Raw genomic sequence first — 25,762 nt, 5'->3', positions numbered from 1 at the left:
CGCTTGATGGTAAACAAGTAGGTTTTGGTTGAAGTTTGGGCACTCGATCTCTAAAAGGTTCGCCATCACTGTACTAGAATGTCCTGAGTATGAATTACTTTTGTATCATAATGTTCCTTAGAGTCTTTTTAATAGTCAATCTATTAAATGGTTGTCCCTCCCCCCCCCCCCAATGACAGCCAACTCTGCCGACCTGCATGGCCTACTCAATGCCCCTCCATGCCCACTTGGTGTGAAGGCATAACAGGCCTGGCCAGGAACTGTGAATTTCCAAGGCTTTTGTGCCAGTACAAGCCTTGATAAATTCCTCACATTGTATATAACACATTCTGAATCGTAAACTAGAAGGAATAAAAAGTAATAAAAAAGAAAAGAAATAGTCCAAGCTGGAGATGTATTTGTGTTTTATTTCTAAGATGGTGGTCATGCAAACTAAATATTTTACCGCATTTACACATATTTCAGAAGTTCATGTTGGTAAAATCTACAGCACACCTCCCAACATTGAATTCCCAAGTCAAGAGTCACATTTAGCCCCACCCCACTCCACCTAAAATAAACTCCAAAACACCTTTTAATTTGTAAATATTTCCCTACCCGTCACAGCTTGGTTTGTGGGGGAGTCACAGGATAAGGGTCTGTTGGGAGGTACTTTCCGAATGTTCATACTGTTATTGTTTTTTTTTTTTTTTATTGTAATTAATGTTTTCACAAAATGTAATATTAGTGAATGAAAAATTTCAAACAGTAGAAGTGGTCCCTTGAAGACATGCATGGTATGTTGTTATCTGTTGTCACCAGAAATTTCTTGTGGAAATTGACAGTTTCTATACCAGAACTGTTGGCGTTTTAATTGTCACAAAATTACAACTTAAAAATTCATATGCCAGATGCACAGAATTCTATGCAGTACATCGAGGTCGTGAAAACAAGGGAACTCAGTAGAGGAAAACACAAACACCCATCATGATCGGTAAGGAGGAGATTCCTATAAATCATATTTTTCTAATAATTCCATCTGCCATGGTCGTTTTTTCTCCGGAAAATAATCTGGAATTTTGATTTTCTTAAATTCTTGAATACACTTTTTCATTTCCTCTTCAATGCTTGGTTTCTCACAGACTTTCCTTTTCGAAAGGTTATTATCTCTAGATTTACTCATCAGGGATTGGAAGAGTTCACTGTTCCTACGTTTATCAGGTTGAGGAACCCACTGGACTGTGTTTTTTTTGGATGAACGATCCAATGTTAGGGTACTAGGTTGATGAGAACTCGATTGTTGGAGCACAGATACATTTTCTTGAGGGGTGCTAGCTTCTGATTGGCTATCACAACTAGACGTAGACAGTTCATTACATGATGTTCCACTTTCACTACCTTTGTCTAACGCTTTTTCACACTTTGCTTCTTCACAGTCCGGTTTTGGAGATACTAACTTTAGAGGGGATCCTGTGAAAACAAAATGACGAAACATAATTATAATGATATTGGTTGTATTATTAATGAGTGGAGGTCACTCATTAGTAATAATTAATAATACATAAAACACTGTCTGTATATTAATCCCAGCTTAATCATATGATGTCATAACTATCTGATAACAATAATTCTTTATTTATATAGCGCACACAGATTACGCAGCGCTGCACAAAGCATGACAAATTGATCCTTGTCCCCATTCGGCTCACAATCTAAACAGCCTACCAGTATGTTTTGGAGTGTGGGAGGAAACCAGAGTACCCAGAGGAAATTCACGTAAACACAGAGAGAACATACAAACTCTTTGCAGATGTTGACCTGGGAGGGATTTAAACACAGGTCTCCAGCGCTGCAAGGCAGAAGTGCTACCACTCAGCCACCATGCTGTCCACATTTCCCACCTCTAGGACTTGCCATCTATTGATAGAAAAGAGGTCCCTTAACGCAATGCTCTCGGTTTAGTGGCCCGAGAAGGGATTTTAGGAACAGATCAGTTTTCTTAGCTATGCTATGGTCCTGAGAGCATGAATATAACTCCAGGTTTAATGATTTAATTAGGCTCTGTCCGTGGTTCAGTGATTTCCACGGATGCCTCACAAAGCCATTGAGTTCCATGGATGTTTTCACATTGGTTTGTATTTTCACTGATTATTGTCCATTTTAAAAAAAAACTGGACAAAACGGAGAAAAAATACAACAGATGCGCAACTGAAGCTGAGCACCAACGTAGGAGCAACCAGGCAGGGTGAAACATATTAGTTAATAAACTGTAGAGTGCTTTTTGTGTATGCTGTTGGAAAGTATATGCTCGGAATTTAGGGAATAAGTATAATGTGAACATTGGTGAAATTGCATATTACTCTAAATGTTTTCAGTGCCTTGGTTTTTAGAAGTCCATGGGTTATATTGCTGCTTATAACAAGTCTGACTTATAGGGCAAAGCATGATAAGCAGCTGCTTCAGTTATAAACATCCAGCACATTATGCATTAAGTAAAAATCATTGAGCTTTTACTTCTCCGTGCCTGTTATCTTTCGTAGCACACATTGTTTTTCTGCAAATGTCACAACACTTCGCACCAAACACTGCACAACCATGATGATGTGATGGCGAGTGCACCCCGAAATACTGTATCATTCATATAACATTCTAGAATAAGACTGCAGTACTGTGTCAGATTTCCCATAATGGACTCTTGGAAAACAATGTACAAATCCCTAGAAAAGTTGTAAAAGCAACAATGACAATTATCTCTATCTTTTCAATCAATAAAGCTTGACTCAGTGATGAGGGCAAATTTATCATAATGATTGAATAAAGCATATTGTAAACTCTTCTCCAGTATCTACGGATCTTAGGGCCCTCCCACCAAATATGAGAATGGGTACCTCTGCCACCGCAGTCCATGAAGCATAGCATGGAATGTGTAGGAACCACCTGTGCTCTACATGTAAGGACCATGTACTACCTCAGAAGTACCTTATAATTAGCCTCCACCAAAGCCATGTTAATGGATATCTTTGCTGTATTCTGCCATTCTCATAATGAAACAGGTTTCCAAGCCAACATAAAGCCTAATTTTTCTGTGCTTCTGTTGAGGAAAGAGTATATAGTAGACAGGACATGCATAGTGCTTGGAGAATTCAGGCAGAGGCCCTCGAAGGGTGTATAAAATGTAATAACTGGGTAGTCATTTTTGAGACTCTGCATGAAATTGTATATCTGATGGAACCTGAACACTTCAGTGTCTGGCAATGCGTAGGTGGATTTAAAACAAATCACAAGATCTGAGACACCGACTATCACAGAAGTCTCCAATTTGAGGCCTTTATTAATCCACCAGAAAAACTGCCAAGGCTGAAGTCCTGGAAAAAATTTGGTTGGAAGTTAGGCCACTGGGATATGCAGGGATTGTTATGGGATTAAAATCACCTGTCTATCTTTAGATCTTAGCCAGGGTAAGGCATCAAGAGGTACTTGTGGACAGGCACATTGTTCAATTAGGGCTAATTGGGGTAGGACTTTTCTCCTATACAGAACTACCAAAGGCACCAGTCTGACTGCATAATAATGTTTTAGTATATTTGGCACCCCCAGGCCCCCTTGCACCTTGGATGTATATAAATATACGGCTGTGACTCTGCTTCTTCTTGGACCCTGTATAAATTTATTTATATCCCTCTGAAGGTATTTCAGACATGATGTAGGGATGTCGTTGGAAGCAGTATAACAGCCGCAGCAGCAGGGTCATTTTCACTGTTGCAGTGCGGCCCATCCATGACATGTTCAGGTTTACCCATCGGTTCATATCAGGCTCAGCCTACGAAAAAGGGGTTTATAGTTAAATGCGACTGGCATTCGATGAAGTCAAGTTCATGCCGAAGTACTGTTTTCTCTCCTCCCTCCACTGGAAGTCAAAATTTAGCTAAAGAAATTTAGGGCCATAAGGGGAAGGACAGAAATATTCAGGTCCACTGAGTTATCATTATTTACTTCTAAACCTGAAACAGCCGAAAAGTATCCAAGCGTCTTATATAAATTAGGAATGAAGGTCAATACAGAATTTTTGGGGAAGACAGTGTTAACAATATGCCATCAGCAAAGGGTCATCCCCCCAATCTTGAGACCCTTAGTGTCAAGAGTACAGGGAATAAGGGACGTCCCTGTCACGTGTCTCTCAATATCACCATAGCTGACGGGGAGGAGTAAAGAACTTTCAATAAGCCTAAGAATTTGCTCCCAAATCCCCATTTGTTAAGAGTAAATAGTATATAATCCCAATCTAAGGAATAAAGCGCTTTATGTATGTCGTGCGATAAGCACATTACATTATTTATGGGGTCCTCCCTCCACTCCGAGCGAGCTCAAGTCAATCAATCTACATGATTGGTTCACAGCTTGTGGTCTGGGACAAAACCCACCTGGTCAAAGTGAATATATTGTGCAATGAAGGAATTAATGCTTGAGGCCATGACCTTGAGGAAGATTTTTAGATTAACATTAATAAGCAACATAAGTCTAAAATTCTGATATAAAGAATTATCTTTGTTAGTTTTGGGTATAACGGAAATCAGGACCCGCAGGGATTCCGGGATTGGATGGCGCCAATCAAACAGTTGGTTAAAATATCGGACTAAACGGGAACTTAGAACAGAATTAAGTTTTGTAATACAGGCCCAGTGCTTTGTAGGGCTTTAGGGCATTAAATCTTTAGTTTTTATGCCAAAAGAGAATGCAAGGTTTTTCATATCATCTTTTAAATTCCATTAGCCAGCATCCAGACAGTATGTTTGTGTCCCAAATTTCATGCTCTTTGTTTGTGAATCAAGACAGAAGTGTGAGATGTGTTAACTTTGAGGGGAAAACAAAAACTTAGCTTACAGTTAAATACAGATATTAGATGAGATCCTAATCCCCAGTTTCACTAATAGCAGCATGGAGATTGTTATACAGCAGTCAGGAGCAGTGATGTCGAAAAGCCTGCACTTAGTGGAGATGGTAGCTGCAGCACATCTGTGTCTTTGATTCTATGTTACTCTCTTTGCAGATGCTCCTACAGCCTCGTTCTCCAACAACTGTAACCTAATCTGATAATTTGTGGCTTGCAGACAGTGAATAAAAAAGGTAAGTTGTGGGAGGGGGCGGCAGTGGAGTCTAGTAAGCAGGCAGTTTTTTCACCACTAACATTATATCTGCAGAAAAATAAAAAATTAACTGAGTAAAATGAACATTTCCAAAAGTTGAGCTATAACTTCATAAGAGCCAGTCACAAGTAAACGCTACAGAAATGCTATTATATGAAATAAAAGGAAAAAGATGGTAACAGAAATGCAGAAAATAAGTACTTTACACTATTCTATCATAATAAATCCTGAATTACCACAACATAATGTAAGACAGATGCTTTGTACAGTACACAACACCTACAGGTTTGCTTAGGAATTCATAAAATAACTTATAATTCCTAATGGGGTTGCCCAAAAGTGTTGAACAGACATAGTGCTACAACACAACCGCAAACAACAGCTTGTACTTAAATCATGAGATGAGCAGACCCAACTTTCAAGTTGGGTTTCGGCCTCCTGAACAGGAAGTATTGCCCAAGAGCCAATCTGCAAATGGGAAGATATCCTTGACAATGATTGGCCAATACAGCAAAATATCTGGGTCAGGCGTCTGAACTCGAAATTAAACGTTGGGTACGCTCATCTCTAATCATAACTAAAAGTCAGTGTAGTTTTTCTGCAGGAAAGAGGGAATCCTTGCATCACATATCACTGTCTCCACCACAGTGTTCAGTCTCTGAAATCTGGCCACCACATGATCCCCGATTCATGGGCCAAACATTGTTTTAGCCCTAAAGCTAAATCGGCATTTCAGTTTTTCATTTTTGAGGAAGAGAGAATCGGGGAGAAAAATTGTATTTGTGATAACATCCACAACATCCATTTCATTGGGTGTTTATATATTTCAGTTTGTTTTCTGTTAATTTAGTTTTACGTAAATGTAAACAATAAATGTTCATTTCCATCAGACTCAAGTTTTTGAATGGTCACGCCAGCAAAAGCGTTTCCGCTAAAAACTGGAGTCTGACGGAAAAGGAAAGGTCAAGTATTTTTTCATTGACATGTTTGGGGATGAACAGAAAAACTGAGAGCACCCTTGATCTTTCCGTATTTTTAAAAAAATTCCTTTAAATAGTAGGGCGCACTGTTTTTGGTAAATTAGCTTATACTAAAGCCAATACTAGCCACAAGATTGTTCATTTTTATTTCCTTACAGCACACAGAGAGAAAACCCCAGAAAAAAAATAAAAGGTTCCCACCCCCTTGACTAGTAAGAGTTCATTCATACATGGACTGTCTCGGTCATATCTATAGAATGAGAGGGCAATTTAATAAGAAACAAAAACCTTATACAATTATTTAGAAGAGGACCCATTTAAAGGGGTTTTCCCATGAATCAAAGTTAGGCCCTATCCATAGGATAGGGCCCAACTTGCTGATTGGTGGAGGACTCAGTGAAATCTCCGTCAGCTCCAGAGTGATTTATGGAGCAGAACGGTCATGCGCTGCCGTCTGCTCCATTACTCTCCAGGAGAGATGAGGGTTTCAACTGAGGACCCCATCGGACTCCTCGTTTTTGAGATCATCACTGAGACCCCCACCGATCAGCAAGTTAGGCCGTATCCTTTGGATAGGGCCTAACTATGATTTGTGGGAAAACCCTACTAATGTCTATTTGCTTTTTTCATACCTTACATATATGACCTATTTAATGGCTATATTTATCATTTCTTACTAATAAAATATTCCCAGTTTCACTCATTTCATGAGCAGTAACAGATAACTATGCTAAGTGAGGTAATCGAGCAAGATTAACTGCCTTGGGCTTGGAAGTACTATGATAACAGACCGGAAATCTCCCCAGGGAAACTTTATGGATGTGCAGATAATTGATGTCAGTCTTAACATTAAATATTTCTTTGATTTAGCGCTCAACCTACTGTGTAAATGTCAATCAAGTCCGCCAGCCACATGTCTATTAAATATATGAAGAAGAAAAGTGATGACATCTCCTATTTGATGTTCTCAATATCCATGAATACGGCTCACGTGCACGATCGCTGTCCCTTATCCCAGTACAGGGTACATGACGCTACACGTAGCACAGGCCTCGTCATAAATTAGGTGCATGTTCCGCTATAATTGACTCTAGTCTAGGGAACTGGAGTCACCCTTTGCCTACGCCATTGCTAAAATTCTTCCCATTGAGTGAATGCAGCGTTGGATTCATAGGGATGATGTGTGCCACACCCAAAAACAAAACTTTTAAAAATGTTAACCTCAGCTTAATTTTCGAGTCGAAGATAACAGGACTTAGTTGTAGTCGGTAGTGGAATATAATATTGGCGGTTTGGGTGACAAGTCTTCTAGGGGGCCCATGGTCACTCAAACCACTCAGGGCTGGGGAAGGGCTGGGGCCTATAGCTGCTGGGGGGCCATACATTAGACTGTACATAGGAAATCCACAGGGGTGAGGGGGGCTTTATATAAAATAACTATAAGGGACTTTTTAGGTTGATAAACTAGGGAATATTTTAGGGAACAGGAGACTGTTTTAGTTTCTAAATTTTTAATGTCGCCACATGAGACCACTGAGGCTCTATCATCCAGGGGTCAACTTAAACTTGGCGCCGACCCTAAAACCACCCACCAAATTTTATACTGAGTAGGACCTTCACCTATGAAATCCTTGTACATCTGTTCCTGCTCTCACTATACACATGTACACATGAACCATTTCAGGACCTTTGAAGGTCCTCCAAAGGTCCTGAAACCGTAGATTGAAAGCGACAGAAGGGAAGGATCCTCCATTCCCCAAGAAGCTTGATTCAAGTATTATATGCAGGAAGTGATTCCCATACATCTAGGGGTATAATATTCGTACCCATGGCAGTCTTAATCCTCCCCTGGTTGTAGTACTACACACAACCTGTAAACGGGTGTGGTGCTGTTTTTGGGAGAAAGCAGACACGTTTTTCTAATCCTTTAAAAAATTTTATTTTAAACTAAGAATAGTATATTTATGTAAGTAGTATGCATAAAAAAAGCAGCAGCACTGCAAAATAAGGTGAGAATAAGATGGATTTTATTGCATCTCACACAAGTAGTATGTAAGTGATAAGATTATATGAAGAATGTAAAAAAAATTAACAATAAGCTTTATGTTTGCATATTTTATAGGGTTTTAAATTTTTTGTTGGGTTTTAGATGGGTTTAGTAGGGTTTTAAAAGTTTAGTTGAGAAGTGGTCATAAAACTTTTTAAATAGGATTAGTTAAATTAAAATATTTTATATTATTATTTTATTATATTATTATATGTTAAATGTTCATTAGTGTCTCAACACAAAGCAAAATCTGAAAATTGCTGTCAACTTGCCATAAAACAACTAAAAAAAAAATGACTTATTACTTACATCTTATTATTGCTGCTCAAATTTGTTCTTTCACATACGATGAGATGCTAAGCTTTCAGAAAGCCAAAAATACATTGGGTTGGAAATTTGGTCCTAAAAAGTAAAGCGTAGGGCTCTGTAAATATCAAGTACATAGAGTTGTGAAATTATCTACAGCAATAACACGATTTTGTAAGGCTGAACAATTTTTAGATTTTACAGAACACATGGACGCATTTTAGTTAAAATACTACAATTCTATCCTCTAATGTGAGGTCAATAGATTTCTATGTAAATGGTTAATAGATAGAACTGGTTATGATGAAGATTCGGAATCCCCCCTCCTTCCAGACTCCAACTACACTACTTACATAAATGCAAAATAAAAGTACAACAGCAAACTACGACAACAAATATATATATGAATCTGTATGCTAAAGCATACATCATTTATTAGGACAAAAGCTGATATTTATAAATAGAATAGGTGTTTAAAGAGAGTGTACCAGCAATTTTGACAGTTCAAAGCTACAGACAGTGTTATGTATTTGCCCTGGAGATATTTGTAACCATATCTTTGTGTGTTGTTAGTACCAGCAACCGGACTTTAAAAAAGTATTTTATATTTCCGGATTGTAGCTGGACTTAGTGCTGTGTGAGATCTCTTCACTGGACATTGCGGAGCCCCATCCCCTGTTTTGTGCATCTGCAGACCTGCAGATCTGTAGACAAGGAGCTGCGGAGCAGTTTGAATGAAAAGTGGTCAAAGTCTAGCTACAATCCTGGAATAGATTTTTCATAGTCCTGCAGCTACTTAGTACATAAACACAAAGTAATTTCCCAAACTTCCAGCAAGTGTATCTAACACTGCCGGCAGCTTCACATGGTCTTTAATAAGTGATAATTGGCCTGCTACACACGTCATCCTTGGTGATCAGCTAATTGAAGCAAACATCTCTACCCCTAGTGTAGTAGCCATCGTATCTTACTGCCACTACCATCCCCATTATTTCCCACATGGCCTCATTTTGTTTTGTTTATTTTTGTAATGCATCTCAAGGTGAGTAGACCAAGCTCTTAATCCCTAAAGTGTGTCTCATTCTAAATTGCACATAGTGCAGAAATTTTATGTATATAAAAAAACTCTCAATGACACTGTAAGCAGCAGGAACAAGTTGCAAATGTACCGTTTTTAGAAAATGCAATGATCCATAGATGTGTCCTGGTGCAATCATTGGATGCAGGAGAAAATGGAAAGCAAAGGACTACAAGACGTCATGAGTAAGTCCTCGCTTGTATTTTTTCTGCTACTGACTGTATCTACAAGATTGCAGCTGGACTTAATGAACTGAAGGTGTGTGCTGCTATTTTCTGAGATTTCTTCATTAAATAGCTCTCCCCCCCCCTGGGGAAGCAAAGGAAAGGGGCTTTGGAGAAGACCAATGAAGATATCTAAGAGCACAGGATACTCCTTTATTGTTTCAATTCCAGCTGCAATCCTGGAAAATAAGTTAATTCAAATAATGTTTTTTTCTTTACATTCTGTTTATTATCACTGCATCTGTATAGACTAGTAAAAGGCTTAAAGAACATTGAGAGACATTTCTGATTTCTGTCTATCTATCAGAGAAGTCAGAAATGTCCCAACTATAGCAGAAGTTGTTCTGTAGAAGAAAAACATATTTGTTTACCAGACAAGAAGACCGACTGACCTTTAGAATGACAGGTGCTGTCTGGAAAATTGTTTACACTTTAGAACCCTAGAATATTATGGAGACTCAGTGTAAGTCTATGGGAAAAGGCTTGGGTGGCATGGTGGCTGAGTGGGTAGCACTTCTGCCTTGCAGCACTGGGGTCCTGAGTTCGAATCCCACCCAGGTCAACATCTGCAAAGAGTTTGTATGTTCTCTCTGTGTTTGCATGGGTTTCCTCCGGGTCCTCCAGTTTCCTCCCACACTCCAAAAGCATACTGTTAGGTTGTTTAGATTGTGAGCCCCATGGGGACAGGGACCAATTTGTCATGCTTTGTGCAGCGCTGCGTAATCTGTGTGCACTATATAAATAAATAATTATTATTTATTATTATTATTATGCTTTGTCATTGTGTTTGTGCAAAATGTAACCACTCCTCCCCTGGTAGAAGGTATATGAGGAGGACAGGCCCAGTCCACAGTGTGTTGCAGTTAGGGAATAGAAGTGAGATGTTCTGCCATAGACTCTGGGCTCAGCTAGTCCAGGCCTTTCCTCAGCTTTCAACTAAAAAAACTAACGATGATCCAGCAAATAAGAAAAAACATCCAAAAAAAGTCTACGCATTTCAGGTGGAACAACTACACTTAATCATGACATAAACGCCAGCATATGATAAATATCCCCCCAGTGTCTAAATAAGTGAAGTAAGTGGGGGGGTTGGATATGAAGGCATCAATGGTGTGTTGGCCAATAAATAAAAGCACATAAAGCAGAACTATTGACAAAACCGTCTATCCCAAGAAAGATTGGTAATGTAAATCATCCCTCTGAAGAAACAACCTTCAGGATGTGAGTTAAAGAGATGCCTGAGGAAGGCTGCATGAGTATTAATAATGACCTGGGTACAAATCAATCCATCTACCTACAGATGTTGCTGTTCATTCTTGGATTGTGTGATCTCCAAGACTACAATAACAAACCTTAAGGAAGAAAATAAGAACATATAACATATACAGGCAGTCCCCAGGTTACATAAAAGATAGGGTCCGGAGGTTTGTTCTTAAATTGAATTTGTATGTAAGCTGAAACTGTATTTGAAATTTTATAGCTGTTGATCTAGATAAAAAATCGGAGTATCAAAATTTTTTGCTGTAATGGGACCAAGGATTATAAATAAAGCTTCATTACAGACACTTTATAGTAGATCATTGCAGCCTGGGACTAAAGTAACATCCAGAAAGCTTCATCAGAGGTCACAGTGGGCAGAGAGGTCATATGTAACTAGGGGTCGTCTGTAAGTCAGGTGTCCTTAAGTAGGGGACCGTCTGTATCCAAATGAAAAGACTACTGATATCCAACAGTTTATTGCATAAGAATGAAGTTCAAGGAGCGACACCAACACTGGCGACCTTGTGTTTGCCTGAAAACATCTAGATATTCCACATTGCTACCAGACAATTTTTTGGGGGGACAGATGAGACAACTATAGTGAAGCATAAAATACAAAACAAGCCAAGTGAAATAGTTTCCTGATTACTCCACTAGGGATTCATAACAACGATACAATTGTGGAGATATCACTTTAAAACAAAACTTTTACTCCATCTAGATAAAATGAGGAGACCCCCTCACCTTTGGCTTATGCACTTAATAACATTTTTTACACTGTTCCATATCTTACTAATCCTAGAATCTGGGGATTTAGATGATTAGGAAAAGTGAGCCCATTTAGAGACAGGTTCCAGTCAGGGGAAAGCAATGGTAATCATTTAGGATTGTTACTCCGAGTTGAGGCTTTTTTGGTGTAATAGGGTACATTTCATACCATAGGGCCTATTAGGACTCATTATTTAAAAGTAACATCCTTGTTGAGTCACTTGGTGTAACCATCTCTGTACCCCTGTGTCTCTTGGCCCTCTTTACCTGTCTCTTTTTGTCTACTTCTTATTTTGTGTCCATCTGCCTCTTTATATCAATACCGGGCATATACAACATCTCTATAAAAGATTTCCCGGATCATCATAAATGGGCATTAGGAGGTATGAGGTTGTATTTTTATACCTTGTCTATGCCAATATTATTCTCTGGCTGATAGACAATTCTTAGGTCAGTGGTATCATTTGCTTGCTGGCTATATCTTTATTGTTCTGCATGTATAGGTGGGTATATTGATTAAAAGTTATGTTTTAAAGTGGTATTTCCACAATTGTATCGTTTTTACTGTAGTGATGTATGGATGCAAAATGCTATTTGGAGTAAAACGAGCACTGAAGATCAACAGCAAAATCCACAAGAAATGGGACTTCCTAATTGGTGACAGTACAAGACCTCGACCCCCATGGTTCATGAGAATGGGTTCCTCCAGCAATTAGAATTCGGATCCCCCTCTCACTAATGGATGGAACTGGAAGTGTGCATCCTGTCTCTCCATCCAGTTCTATGGGGTTGTCATTTGTGCTTGGCAATATCCGGCAATATTTTTTAAGCAGTGTTTCGGAGTTTGCCGTGTAGCAGTAAACCTCGTTTGCACCTAATTTGTCTTTATATTACTCCTTCTTCCAGAAGTTTGCGCCTGATTTAACTTTGATTTTCGCCTAAAAGAGAGCAAATAATTGCGCAAAAACATTCTAGTCTTGACCAAGTGTAGGAAAAAAGATGGAATGAGTTGAGCAAGAATTTCACATAAAAAGTATAAAAAAAACCTGCTTTTGACTAAGAGCTGAGACCACGAAGAGAACTGAGGGGCAAAAAAGACTCACTAGAGCAGAAAGAGCAGAGGGAAGGGGAAAAAAGAGAAATATCCCCAAAGTCTTCTATATTGGAGACACAATTGTGAACCTATGACGCATACTATTGTCTGCTCAGGGGGCATTGAAAACAAATAAAAAATAACAAATGCAATATAATAAGAAATTGGTCACAGTAAATTACACGCTCCAAATCTATTCCCCTATTTTCATTTTATTTTCACTTTTTATGCCAATATTGACAGTTTTGAAAAGTGTCCAGTTGTTCTGCTTAGCGGCTGTGAAGTATATTAATAACCGGGTTATTATGAAAAGTTTGAGCTTGGAACATCTTCTATTACTTCTGCCATTGTTACTTGAAATTCACTGTGTGTACCCTGCGAGAGGACGCAATTTACTAGAATTGCTGTGTTCTAGTAGACTGCTGCCATTTGCTTTGTTTGCACTATTTGTGCTGACTTGCATGTCTGAAGAAGTTCATCTAAAGTTATTAACTTTAAGCTTTAAGAAACTTCCGTTAACCCTTGTTATGGTAACACTTAAGTAACACTGGTCTGATAATTTTGTAGATAATATTTTATTATGTATAAGGGCTCTTTCAAATGATTTTTCTATCCTAGTCCAATCATTGAAAAAAAAAACTTAACAGATAGTCAATGGCTCCATTCAGTTTTTTTCACTGACCTACAATTGTTGAGAAGAAAACTTTGTTTCACGCATTGTACTTGTTTCACCTGCATTTTAGTCTCTCCCATTTAAAGGACACCTGTTATCGGGTCTGTGTCATTTGTGCTGTCACCTGTTGGAGCAGCTCACAAGGATCCCATCCCAGCCTTTATCTAGTTATTTCATACATTATTCATTGTAAAATCATCTATTTTTTATCATGTAAATGAGGCTGGTCACATGGTCAGAGGCAGTGATGTCACCCCTGTTACTCCTCCCCTCTCCTCCCCCTGCTCATGTCTGTGTGTAATGTATAGTAAAGCATTGCTAGTGTATCTGCTGACATGCTGCATCCTCCTAATACACAGAGACACAGACATCAGCTACACATGAATCTGACATGTTCTGCTGTAACATGGCTGCCTGGAGCTGCTGTATCTCTCCTATACACACACACATACACACACAGGCTGCAGGGGGTGTGGCCACCAGCACCAGGAAGCACATCATTATACAGCCTCACATCATTATACAGGCTGTCAGTCATGCACTGGGGGTGTGGCTGTGCCTCCCACTCATGAATAGAGTGGACAGTTTGAATATGCTAATGCTTCATTGGACATTTCACAGGTCATTTGCATACAGCTTTAGGACCTCATTGCTTAGGTTTACAGGCATGTAGAAGGACAATGAAGGGATAGAGGCAATGCTCTCTAATGGCAGTTTATGAAAATATATTTAGTTTAGGGGGGTTATTTTGCATGACGGGTTCTCTTTAAGTCTATGAGTAATAGGACTTTTCCATTACAGTCAGTTGTATCCACCAAAAGCCCCTGGTGTCCATATTGTAAGGGATCCATCACTGCCCCCTATTTAGATTTTCAATTAATTAAGGGAGATTTGGCAATAAGACCTAGCCTACAGCGACAACTTCTAATATCCACTTTATTTTTTTAAAAGTGATTGAACAAGTTTAACCATATAGAAAACTTTTGACAAAAGATTTAAACTATCTTAAAAAATACATTCATGGAGAACTGATCCCTGGCTTCTCCTTTTTTGATACTGCTCATGTCCCCTAATCTATGTGGTCTCTCACAGGAAATGAGCGCCAATCAACCAATCATTGCCACTTCCTGTGTGTCAATAAAGACCAGGAAGTAGTGACCTGTTGGGGCCTCGAGGAAAATTAGAACACCTGAAGCTCCAATCTGAGAACAGACCCCTCTTAAAGGGGTTGTACCTCTTAAAGGGGTCGGACCCCCCACCAATCATGAGAACAAGGATTCTTTTCTTAATAGATGGAGTAGCAGGCTCAGTTTGCAACTTGCCACTTCATTCAAAACTAAGGAAAAGGAAGTTGTCAAGCACATTGCTCGCTTATCTCTGGCACTACCATTCACTTTGGTGTATGAGAGTGCCAGATATAGCTGAAGGGTATACTTAGCAATTTTTGAAGCTCCAATTGTTTTTCCCCTATCCTGTGGAAGAGGTTAACAATCAAAAGTTGTACAAGTCATTTAAGACATATCTGTTGAACATATCTGTCGTTTCCTCTGAATTATTTACATTCTGGCAACATTGCAATGGACCTGTTTGTTTTAAAGAAATCCAAAAACAACTGCAGTGACTGACCACATTTTTTATTCTCTGCATTGTGGATTACAAACTGACACTTTGAGCTATTTTGCTGTTAAGCTACGAGTGAACACTGCACTGCAAAGACTGCACTGCCGGACTGAGATTACAGCCCGTCCCACACCATGGGCTTAATGCGGCAGTCACCGTCTCCTTGTCCCGCCCCCTCATGAATACGCCGCACCGCTGTAAGCTTGGTCCTGCATTCTGATGGTATGGTAGTGCAGTGTTTGCTAGATTTATCCGAAAGCTAGCAGTTAACACTGCTAAGAAGCATCCCCTAGAGCGTTTTTTTTAGGGTGACAGGTCCTCTATAAGGTGGCTGTACATTGGCGAGATTGTTCAAATAAACTGACATAGTGGGGCACATTTACTTACAAGGTCACCAGAGTTCACAGAAAGTGCATTGTCCCACTCTAATGCACTGTGCTGCCATTCACTAAGATCGTGCACCCGTGTCGCTTCCCCGCTCAGGTTCGACAGAGTTCACCTTCTTTTTAGTGGTGCATGTAAGTGCTAGGGCTTGCGACACAAGTTAAATCCAACTCAGTCCGAATCAGTTGGACCAACCGATGGCACACCCCCTAATTTGTGTCGCATAGAAGCCAACGCAGCTGCGCCAAAAACCAATCAAGTGCGTCACAATCCCAGCGCAGACACTTCTTAAATAAAGCCCTAAAAACAGTACAAAAGTGTGCGTGCGACCCTTAGTAAATAAGTCCCAGTGTCTGTGGAATTTACTGGCCTGAATTTAGGACTACTGGCCAAAAATTCCCACAGACATATGGAGCAACTTTGTCAGAACAAACTCACCTATGTACATACTGCATTAATATGTGGGTTTATTGTAGTTAGGATTCAAATCAGACAATATTATTGCAAGGAGGACTGGGACTCAGAAAGACAAACAGGACAGTGAGCCCTAAGCTAAGCCCCCAAAGCTGACACCTGCCTATTGCCTCAGCGAGTCCTAATGACCCAGAGCAACCAGAACACAATCCCTCCTTAGGTCTCTGTGCGAACACGGAACAAGAAATACAAACAAAAAACACAATAAGCCGGAGTGGAGCAAACAATGACAAAAGTGAGATCCAAATGTATAAGGACCAGCAGGTTGTATCGTGTCCCAAACAGTAGTGGATTATAACATAGGCGGTAGGGGCTCTTATACTAAATAGAATTTTAACTCATGAAATCCTCATACATCTGTTCCTGCTCTCAATATACATGTGCACAAGAGCCATTTTTTAACATTTGAAGGTCCTCCAATGGTCCTGCAACCACAGACTGAAAGCAGGTAGAAGGGGCTCATCCTTCATTCCATTAAAAAGCTTGATTCTCATTCTATATGTACAAAGTGAATTCGGGGCTCGTAGGGGCTATAATATCCATACAGCCCAGTGCCCATGGGAGTCTCTTAATCTTCCCCTGGTTCCAAAGTGCCCCAACAGTTACCCTTTAGCTACAAACGGCAGAAAGGCAGAGTGCAGAAAGGGGGTGGCAGAAATCAGATCACTCAGCCACTAGAACCCAGTTCAGACTGCCTGACAAGTGAATAGCAGAAAAACTCAACAGCCCAGATTTATCAAAAAGGAGGTAATGAGTGCACCAGATTATTGAATACTGTTGAATTTTATTATTGAATTATTGAATACTGCACTGCTTGGAAAGTGTGCACCATATTTTTTTAGGTGCAACCTTACCATACAGCGTGTGACACAATTCTGTCAAGTCGCTGTATGAAATGTTTAAAAATTGGATTTTGGCTGCACACTTAATCAAGTATTCGATGCAGGTGCACTGGAGAGGGTCCCAATCCCATATAGTGTAAGAAAATCTTGGACTCCAGTCACACTGTATAGGTTGCAGGGAGTTTTTTATTGATACAAACTATTATACGTGACGTTTCGGTCAACAATAGACCTTTATCAAACTCAGTCTGTAAAGTGGAATCAGAAGGAATAGCGGTCTGTGCCGCTTAGTGGAGTGTGGCGCCACACTCCACTAAGCGGCACAGACCGCTATTCCTTCTGGGCAGCGCTACATTGCTACAAGCATACCTCCCTTTACTGATTCCACTTTACAGACTGAGTTTGATAAAGGTCTATTGTTGACCAAAACGTCACGTATAATACTTTGTATCAATAAAAAACTCCCTGCAACCTATACAGTGTGACTGGAGTCCAAGATTTTCTTATGCTGTATGAAATGTGTCACAAACTCCAACTTAGTACTAACATGCCCCTATGGCGCAGCCAGTTTAATAGATCTGGCCCAATGTGTCCTCAACCAACTAGGAGGGGTCGAGAAAGATGCTGACACAGATGTGACTTATAGCAGGACACTCAATCCTATTCTTTCATGTTTTTACTTTGTAACATATTATTTTATTTGTTTATGACCTCCAACCCCCCCCCCCTCATATGAAATATGACAGTGCTATATAAATAAAGATTAATATTATTATTAAACAATATCATATCGAAATGCAGAAAGTGATAGCAGTAAGGTTTCAGAAAATTTGATAATCTATTGTCCTCTGGATTATTGACAGTAGTATGACATTGACTATGGTACATCTATGCCTCCCTTAGGAGGCATTCTACTAGAAAAGACACTGGTCCACATTTATTAAAGTGTTTTCTGTCTGACTTTGCACTGAAAAAAAAACGTGCAAACTGCTTGCACAAGTATTTATAAAGTGTCCTCGCCAGTTTTGTGTTGCGGCTGCACTGCGTACAACAAGACAGCAAAAAGTGCACCTAAAGGGGCTGTTACTGCTTTTACGTCACATTTATTATTGATGTGCGCCACAATTCGGCAGCATGAACAAAGTGCACCACTTCCCAAACAGTGCAGGGGGTGCCAGATTCATGAAGACCGTGCACCAGTTTTGATTATTTTGGCGCCCCCTGCACACTCCACAGGCAAACTGCACATAGTACAGACTGCACTCGTTTTGATAAATGTGGCCCTATAAGTTTACACTCTGGGGTTCCGATGTTACGGCTATTTTTCATTAAATAAAAATAAGGTAAGACATGTGGAATAGAGTTACGTGTTCAGAGACAAATTCGTGCCAACGTTGAATTATATTAATATCTCCTGGGACTTATAAAATAGAAAACGCACATCACAGCTACATGTTAAACAATTCGCTCTTGGCTTTTTGGACGCACACAATAGCCTTAAAAGAAAATGTTTTATGCATTTCCTTGTTTCACTGTCACTTTATAATTTGCAGGAACAAACTTTTAAATGGATTCCCTTATCAATTTTCAGCAGCTGAATGCCATTACAGAAATGGTTTAAACCTGCTTTCCTGTAAAAACCCCTGGGTGCATAAAATCTCCAAGTTGGCAGTAAAAATGTCTACTTGCCACTGTAAAGGATAATTAATCTCATTAATAAACGTACAAGCGAGCTGCTGCTATTGGACTGGTATACGGTGTCCACTGCAGTACACAAACAGCAGTCTTACTAATACTGAGGTGAGAAATTCTAATGTGCTCTGTGTGTGGAGCTATAGACATTGCCTCTCATTGCTGTTTGTACAGTTTAAGGCTACATTCACATGATGTATGCATACATCGGCTCCGGGGAGTGAGCATTGCTCACCTCTCCCCTCTCCATAGTAATATATCATAATTATATCATAATAATATATGTCCTAACTTTCTCCCGGCTACGGAATGGTACGGTGCTGCACCGTACTGCTCCCGTATGGCGCCATGCGCCCATTGCCGTGTATGAGGGACATATATACGCCATATATACATCGGCCTTATATACGTCCCCCACACGTTCTTGTGAATGTAGCCTAAAAGAAACCTACCATCAGAAATCAACCTTTAAAGATAGATTTCATTGGAGGTGGCTAGTACCAGGCTAAACCCTAATCTATTTTTACCTAATCCTTAAATAATCCCTAAACTAAACTACATTTTATCTAGCTAATATGCTAATTATTGGCAGAGGCTACTGGGGTGTGGTGCAGCCTTTGCTACCACTGTCTGAAGAGGCTACTCCACACCCCAGTAGCCTCTGCTGATAATTAGCATATTAGCTAGATAAAGTGGAGTTTAGTTTAGGAAGAATTAGGTAAAAATAGTGTAGCGCATAGCATGTTACTAGAAACCTCCCATCAGCTTTACCTTAACAGGTAGATTTATGATGGTAGGTTTCCTTTAAAGCAAGTTTACCATCAAAGTCAAGTATGATGAACCAGGGACACTTACAGTCATGGCCAAAAGTTTTGAGAATGATACAAATGTTAATTTTTACAAAGTCTACTGCATCAGGTTTTATAATGGCAATTTGCATATACTGCAGAATGTTATAAAGAGGGATCAGCTTGACAACAATTAATTGCAAAGTCAATATTTGCCTAGAGAATGAACTTTTTCTCCCAAAACACATTTCAACTTCATTGCAGGCCTCTGCCTTAAAAGGAGCAGCTAACATAGTTTCAGTGATTGCTCCAGTAACACAGGTGTGGGTGTTGATGGGGACAGGGCTGGAGATCAATCTGTCATGATTAAGTAAGAATCACACCACTGGACACTTTAAAAGGAAAATATAATATTTGTGTCATTCTCAAAACTTTTGGCCACGACTGTACACATAAATCCAGGCACTGTGACTGCGGTAATCTTCTTATATTTGTTATCCATGTTCTCCTTCCTTCTAAAATCAACTTTTTAAATTATGCCTGAAGGACTATGGGTGTGTTAATGAAGTCCTCTGTGCTCTGGCTTCACAAGTTGTTACACTGCAGCAGCACATCTCAGTCTCACCCTCCCCTCTGCACCTCCTGTAATCATGGCAGCAGTGAGCACAATGTGGAAGCGGGGAAGTGCTCCTTCAGAGTGTATCAGCCTGTGAAATTGCAGCACAGAGGTATAATTAGATAATCAGTTCATTAGCATAATTTTAAAAGTTGATTTCAGAATGAAGGAAGCCATGGATAAGAAATAAAAGAAGACATTTTATTGATTTTGATGGTCATTCAGTTGTAAAGACGACCATAAAATATTGCCAGTGTTACGTCTCCAAATCCAGTCCTTACCATAAAATATGGGCTCCGCTGGGAAGCCTTTTTGGCATATGAGATGTTATGGTTTGCAGATTTTTGTGCAACTAGTTTTAAACTTTTTCCTATTCCATTTTTGGGGGAGCTATCATGGATTGACAGGTGCTCAAAAGGACAGATGGGGCAGTGATTGTTAGGATTAGAATGCTAAACCCCAGTAACATAAGGACATATTGGTGGTTTAGGGGTCTAACACTTGGTGGCAGGTTCTTCTTAACAGGAAACAAGATCAAGACACTAACATTGATTCAGCACATGTCGAGCAATACTAGAACAGTTTTTCTGAGATAAGTGAAAAACCCATTGGAGGCCAAAGCAGATAAAGGAAAAAAAATGAGGGATTGTCCACGATGGGATAACTGATCCTGCAGTGGAGTTGAGGTTGACCACATTGGTTAAGGGATCCTCACCAACTGGGACCAGAGACAATAGCTAGAAGTGGACAAAAATCCCTTTTTATTTTAAAACTTCACTTTTCTAGTTAGCTCCTAAATCTCCTTTACTGTGCAACCCCACAGCATCGTAAGAGCCTTATTTTTCAGCTCTACAGCAAAGAATTAAGACATTATCCTGTGTCTCCTATACGTGTCAGAATACAATAATAAATATTAATAACAACCGGTGAGAGGCTGGCTGCATCCATATATCACTACACAACTGCAGGTCATGACCGAAAACAAGTGCACATTACTATTCAGTGATGCTTCTAACAAGGACGGGATTGTCACATCTCCTCATTGATTTTCACGAAAAGGAAAGTTGTTGTCATATTAAAAAGATGAAAGTATATCAGTATGCCAGCATGGGGAATCTCATCCATCAAAGGAGACGAAACGGTAAAGTAAGGAGGAATTAAGAAGGTAACATGTGACATACAGAACATTTTGGTTAAGGTCACCTGAATTTATTTACATAATTTCTCAAATTGTCCTCCATTGAAACTTGTCTTGTTTTCCCCTCTCCTTAAATAGGTTTTTATCACAAAGGACATGCATCCCCTATATATCTTTTGTGCAGGTTTTTAAAGTTTTTATCTCTCTGCTGAACATCTTAACAGACCCTATAAATACCTGTTTCCCCCAGTGCAGGTTATAGTACTCAGTGTGTAGTGGAAAAAATTCAGTGAAGTGTTACCTATGAACCAACACAATGGGGGTCATTTACTAAGGGCCCGATTCGCGTTTTCCCGACGTGTTACCCGAATATTTCCGATTTGCGCCGCTTGTACATGAATTGCCCCGGGTTTTTGGCGCACGCGATCGGATTGTGGCGCATCGGGGCCGGCATGCGCGCGACAGAAATCGGGGGGCGTGGCCGAACGAAAACCCGACGTATTCGGAAAAACCGCCGCATTTAAAAACCGAAATGTGTCGCTTGGGAAGCGCTCACCTTCACCTGCTATGGGATGGTGCATTCCGGGGCGTTAAGATTATTTTCGACGCAGCAGCGCCACCTGGTGGACGGCGGAGGAACTACCTTCTTAAATCCCAGCCGGACCCGAATCCTGTGCAGAGAACGCGCCGCTGGATCGCGACTGGACCGGGTAAGTAAATGTGCCCCAGAGCTCATTCTGGAGATGTATAATATACTCACTGTTACTATAGATCGAATATAATATAGGGAGCTAATACTTAAAGGAAACCTACCATGAGGAATCTACTATCAGAAGAAGATCTGATTGTTGATCCCTCCTGCCTACCTCTGCCTTAGGCTACATTCACACAGTCGTATGGGGGACATATATATGGCCGATATACGTCCCCCATAATCAGCAATGAGCACACGGCGCCCTACGGGAGCGGTGCGGTGCCGCATACATGTGGCACAGTAACGCTCCGTAACCCGTGAAAAGATAGGACGTGTCATATCTTTTCACGGCATACGGCTCTGTGCACCATATATCCCTATGGAGAGGGGCGGGGGTGAGCGGCACTTAGCTCCTTCTCTCCCCAGCGCCACCGAGTGCCCGCTGTGGGCAACGACTGTGTGAATGTAGCCTAAATCTGTAATTTAACTATCCTGGGATCAAACCTATTTTGTTAAAAACTTTTTCTAAAATTAATATTTAAATTAACTGCAGAGGCTACTGGGGCAAAACTGAGACCTGATACCCCAAGGAACTTGCATCTGAAATAATTGAAAAGCAAGTATGGGGGACGAATAATAAATGATCCAATAAATTTAGTTTCACTTCACAATTGTGTCCCATTTGTTGTTGACTCTTCACCAAAAAATTACATTTTTTAGATCTTTATGTTTGAAGTCTGAAATTTGGCAAAAGGTAGGAAAGTTCAAGGAGGCTGAGTACTTTCACAAGGCACTGTACACATTAATAAAATTAAGTTTTTAACAAGTTAGGTTGGGTTCCAGGAATATTAAATTACAGATTAGGGCAGAGGCAGGCAGGAGGAATCTACCATCACATCTACTTCTGATAGGAGATTCCTCATGGTAGGTTTCATTTACCATGTATAATGTACTCACCTTTACCACAGTTTACACAATAGACCAAATTTATTGACTGTGTACATATATGATACTTGTCATACATAGACAACCAATCAGAGTTCCTCTTATATTCCTTTTACTGCTCAACAAAATGAAAGCCATACTAATATAATTTGCTGTGGGCAACAGAAAACTTTTTTGTCAACCCTGTCAACATGGATAGCCCTTGACCAGCTCTTAATTGTTCATTGCCTCCTCACCCCTCTCCGCCAATCATTTTTACTTCACTAAATATATTTTAGGTAGATTTAGGTAATTTTTTAAAAACAGCGAGGTGATAAATCTCCCCCTGAAAAAAGCCAGGGAGTATTTCTTCATCAAAGATCTGCATGGGTACTGGAAGAATTGGAGAAGAGTATGTAAATATAAACTGTGGTTAATTGGTTGAAACGTCAATTAGGGAAGCAGTGATTGGTTAGCAGCATGGCCTGTCTTTATTAGGTGTAATATGTACGTCCCCTGGTGTTTTTAGCATGTTTCTAGGTTGCAGAATGAATGAAAAATCATCTTTTATTTTTTGGAGTTGCAGTCAGACAGTCAAGCAACCCATCCTCCTGCAGTCAGGTAATCCCGCCTCCTGCAATCAGTATGTCTGCCCAATCCATGCCAGGGCTGGGAATTCAGATGCATGGTGTGGGCAGAGCAGACTGCAGGAGGCGGGGTTAGTTGTTTACAGGAGACAGGGTTTCAAAAATTCTGAGCTGGAATCTGTGGAAGCTATAGCAAATAATAAACTGAACAATTGTTTTTCCTTTACCCCTTAAAATCTCATGAAGTCTTCTATTGCTTTCCTGGAATCCTAGAAATCCCAATGCGGTTGGGGGCATGGGCAACAAAAAAAAAAAGATAAATATACCGCACCACTTATGGAGTCAGGGCGAGTGTGAATGAAGCCTTTATTCATATACCATTAAAAATTTAAAAAACATTTCCCTAGAAAAAAACAAAAGGACCAGAAATGTTCACATTTGTGTACACAAATACAATAAGAACTTGATGATACTTCTGTGACATAACTAAACTTCCTCTTTGTATGAGGGAAAAAAGAGGAAGTTGAGTTATGTCACAGAAGTATCATCCAGTCCGGTTTTTGAGACTTTGCATCTCCACCAAAAAGTAAACCAAACTGGACATGTATTACTCATTCCAGTTTTTGAAGTGAGATACTTCTGAAACACATTTGATGACTGTCTACTGATTAGAATGCTTATATTACAACACTAAGAACAAAAGCTTTCCCCTGCTGTTAGTGTGTAGGAATAGCAGCGATGGACTTAAGGTGCTGGAAACTACAGTTTGGACATTCCAACCTAACGGACATAATGGGGCACATTTACTTACCCGGTCCTGTTGCGATCCCCGAAGTCCGACGAGGATGAAGTCTCCCGCGATTCACTAAGATTTTGCGCCCGAGATCCTGCATGTGTTGCTTCCCCGCTGAGGTCCGCCGGAGTTCACCTTCTTCTTCACGGTTGTATGTGAGTGCATGTCTTGTGACACAATTTGAATTTGAAATCCTGCGCTTTGTCCGATCAGTCGGGTTGTCCGACGGCCATGCCCCCCAATTTGTGTCACATGAAAGTCCGATCATGTGCGCCAAAAACCCCTGTTAAATGCGGCACAAATAGGAAATAGTTGGGAAACCCGACGGAAATGCGGTGTGACAACCCTTAGTAAATGTGCCCCATTGTGCGCACATGCTTGTGGAAATATATGAGTTTTTATCGTATTTTTATCGTATTCACTCTCTTGTCCAGGTCACCAGGACCAGATAGCGCCGTCCTGACAGCCAGGGTAAGAGCACTTTATTTAAATTTTTTTTTAACCTTCGTGAGTTTTCCAGGAGTCCTAGAAAAACCCTTTTAGGGTCAGACCCCAATAATCCTGAAAGAAAGTTGTAGATTATAGCAAAGAAATCATTCCTATGGGAACATAATCGTCTTCTTAAAATGGTTGTTCTTAGGTCAGCACTTGTCTCCTATACACAGAATAATGCATAAGTGTCCGGTCATTGAGGATCGCACTGCTATTTTAAAGGGGATTCTATCAGCTGGTAGGTCCTATATAATCTAAACATATGTTTTTGCAAGATCAGCGCTCTGCATCATAAGCATGCTTGAGTGCACCTTAATTGTCATTCATATTTAAATTAGATTTTCAGTGCACTATGGGTGTGGCATGGGGCAAGTGCACCTTTTCATGTCAAGTTTAGCAGGGGGAGCAAAGCACAGTCGAACATGGCTAAGAGGGAGGCAGGGTAACTGGGTAAGATCTCATCCACATGACAATTGTGGGGGCCGTGATATAGCTGTTAATTGGCTGCCAGATCACAAGGAGGTCTATGACACCCGGGCCATTGGACGGCGAGCGTACAAGGTATGGGACATGTTGTATATTTCGTTGTTACAGGAGAGTGTTGGGGTGAGGAGCACTCACCCCTCTGCGCTCCTGCACCCAGGAACGGGCTGGTCCTTGTTGCAGCCCAGCGAGCACACATGGGTGCACTGGACCTCAAAGCCACACCCATAGTGCACTGAAATGCGTATTTACATATGAATAAAAATTAAGATTTCTCTTCATTCAGACCTGGCTTATGATGCAGGGCACTTCACTTACGATATCTTCACTTCACTTCTGCAAAGTTTCTTAAACTCGTCAGATGCTCCTCGTGGGTCTCATATTGAGATTTCTGGGATTTATTAAATATTAGCTATTTGTCGACCTGAAAGAAAATATTCATGTTTGAGTGAACACAATATAAATGATCCCAAGGTTTTAATTTGCAGCTTTGTATTTGCAGTTAGTTTTTGCATACATATACTGTACATATTAATTTTAAGCACACAACACCAGTCTTGTCTCTCTTCTTCTGAAGATCTATTTTCAGCAGAATGTAAATAATTTAATACTCAATTTTTGCTGCATGAAAACATTAGAAAACATCAGAATCATAAAAGGAACACAAGACTTGATGTATCACA

General features: G+C 40.1%; 1 protein-coding gene across 1 annotated transcript in view; it reads right to left on the bottom strand.

Moving 5' to 3' along the window:
• Window positions 1–387: 387 nt before the first annotated feature.
• Window positions 388–25,762, bottom strand: part of KCTD8 (potassium channel tetramerization domain containing 8) — a 53,066-nt gene continuing 27,691 nt past the window's right edge. The window contains exon 2 of the mRNA XM_072124932.1: window positions 388–1,449. Coding sequence (XP_071981033.1) covers window positions 989–1,449 — 461 coding nt within the window. The 3' untranslated portion in view covers window positions 388–988. The remainder of the gene's footprint in view (window positions 1,450–25,762) is intronic.

This window comes from Engystomops pustulosus, chromosome 1 (assembly GCF_040894005.1).
Source record: "Engystomops pustulosus chromosome 1, aEngPut4.maternal, whole genome shotgun sequence".
Taxonomy (NCBI): domain Eukaryota; kingdom Metazoa; phylum Chordata; class Amphibia; order Anura; family Leptodactylidae; genus Engystomops; species Engystomops pustulosus.
This window is presented reverse-complemented; position numbering and strand designations above follow the sequence as displayed.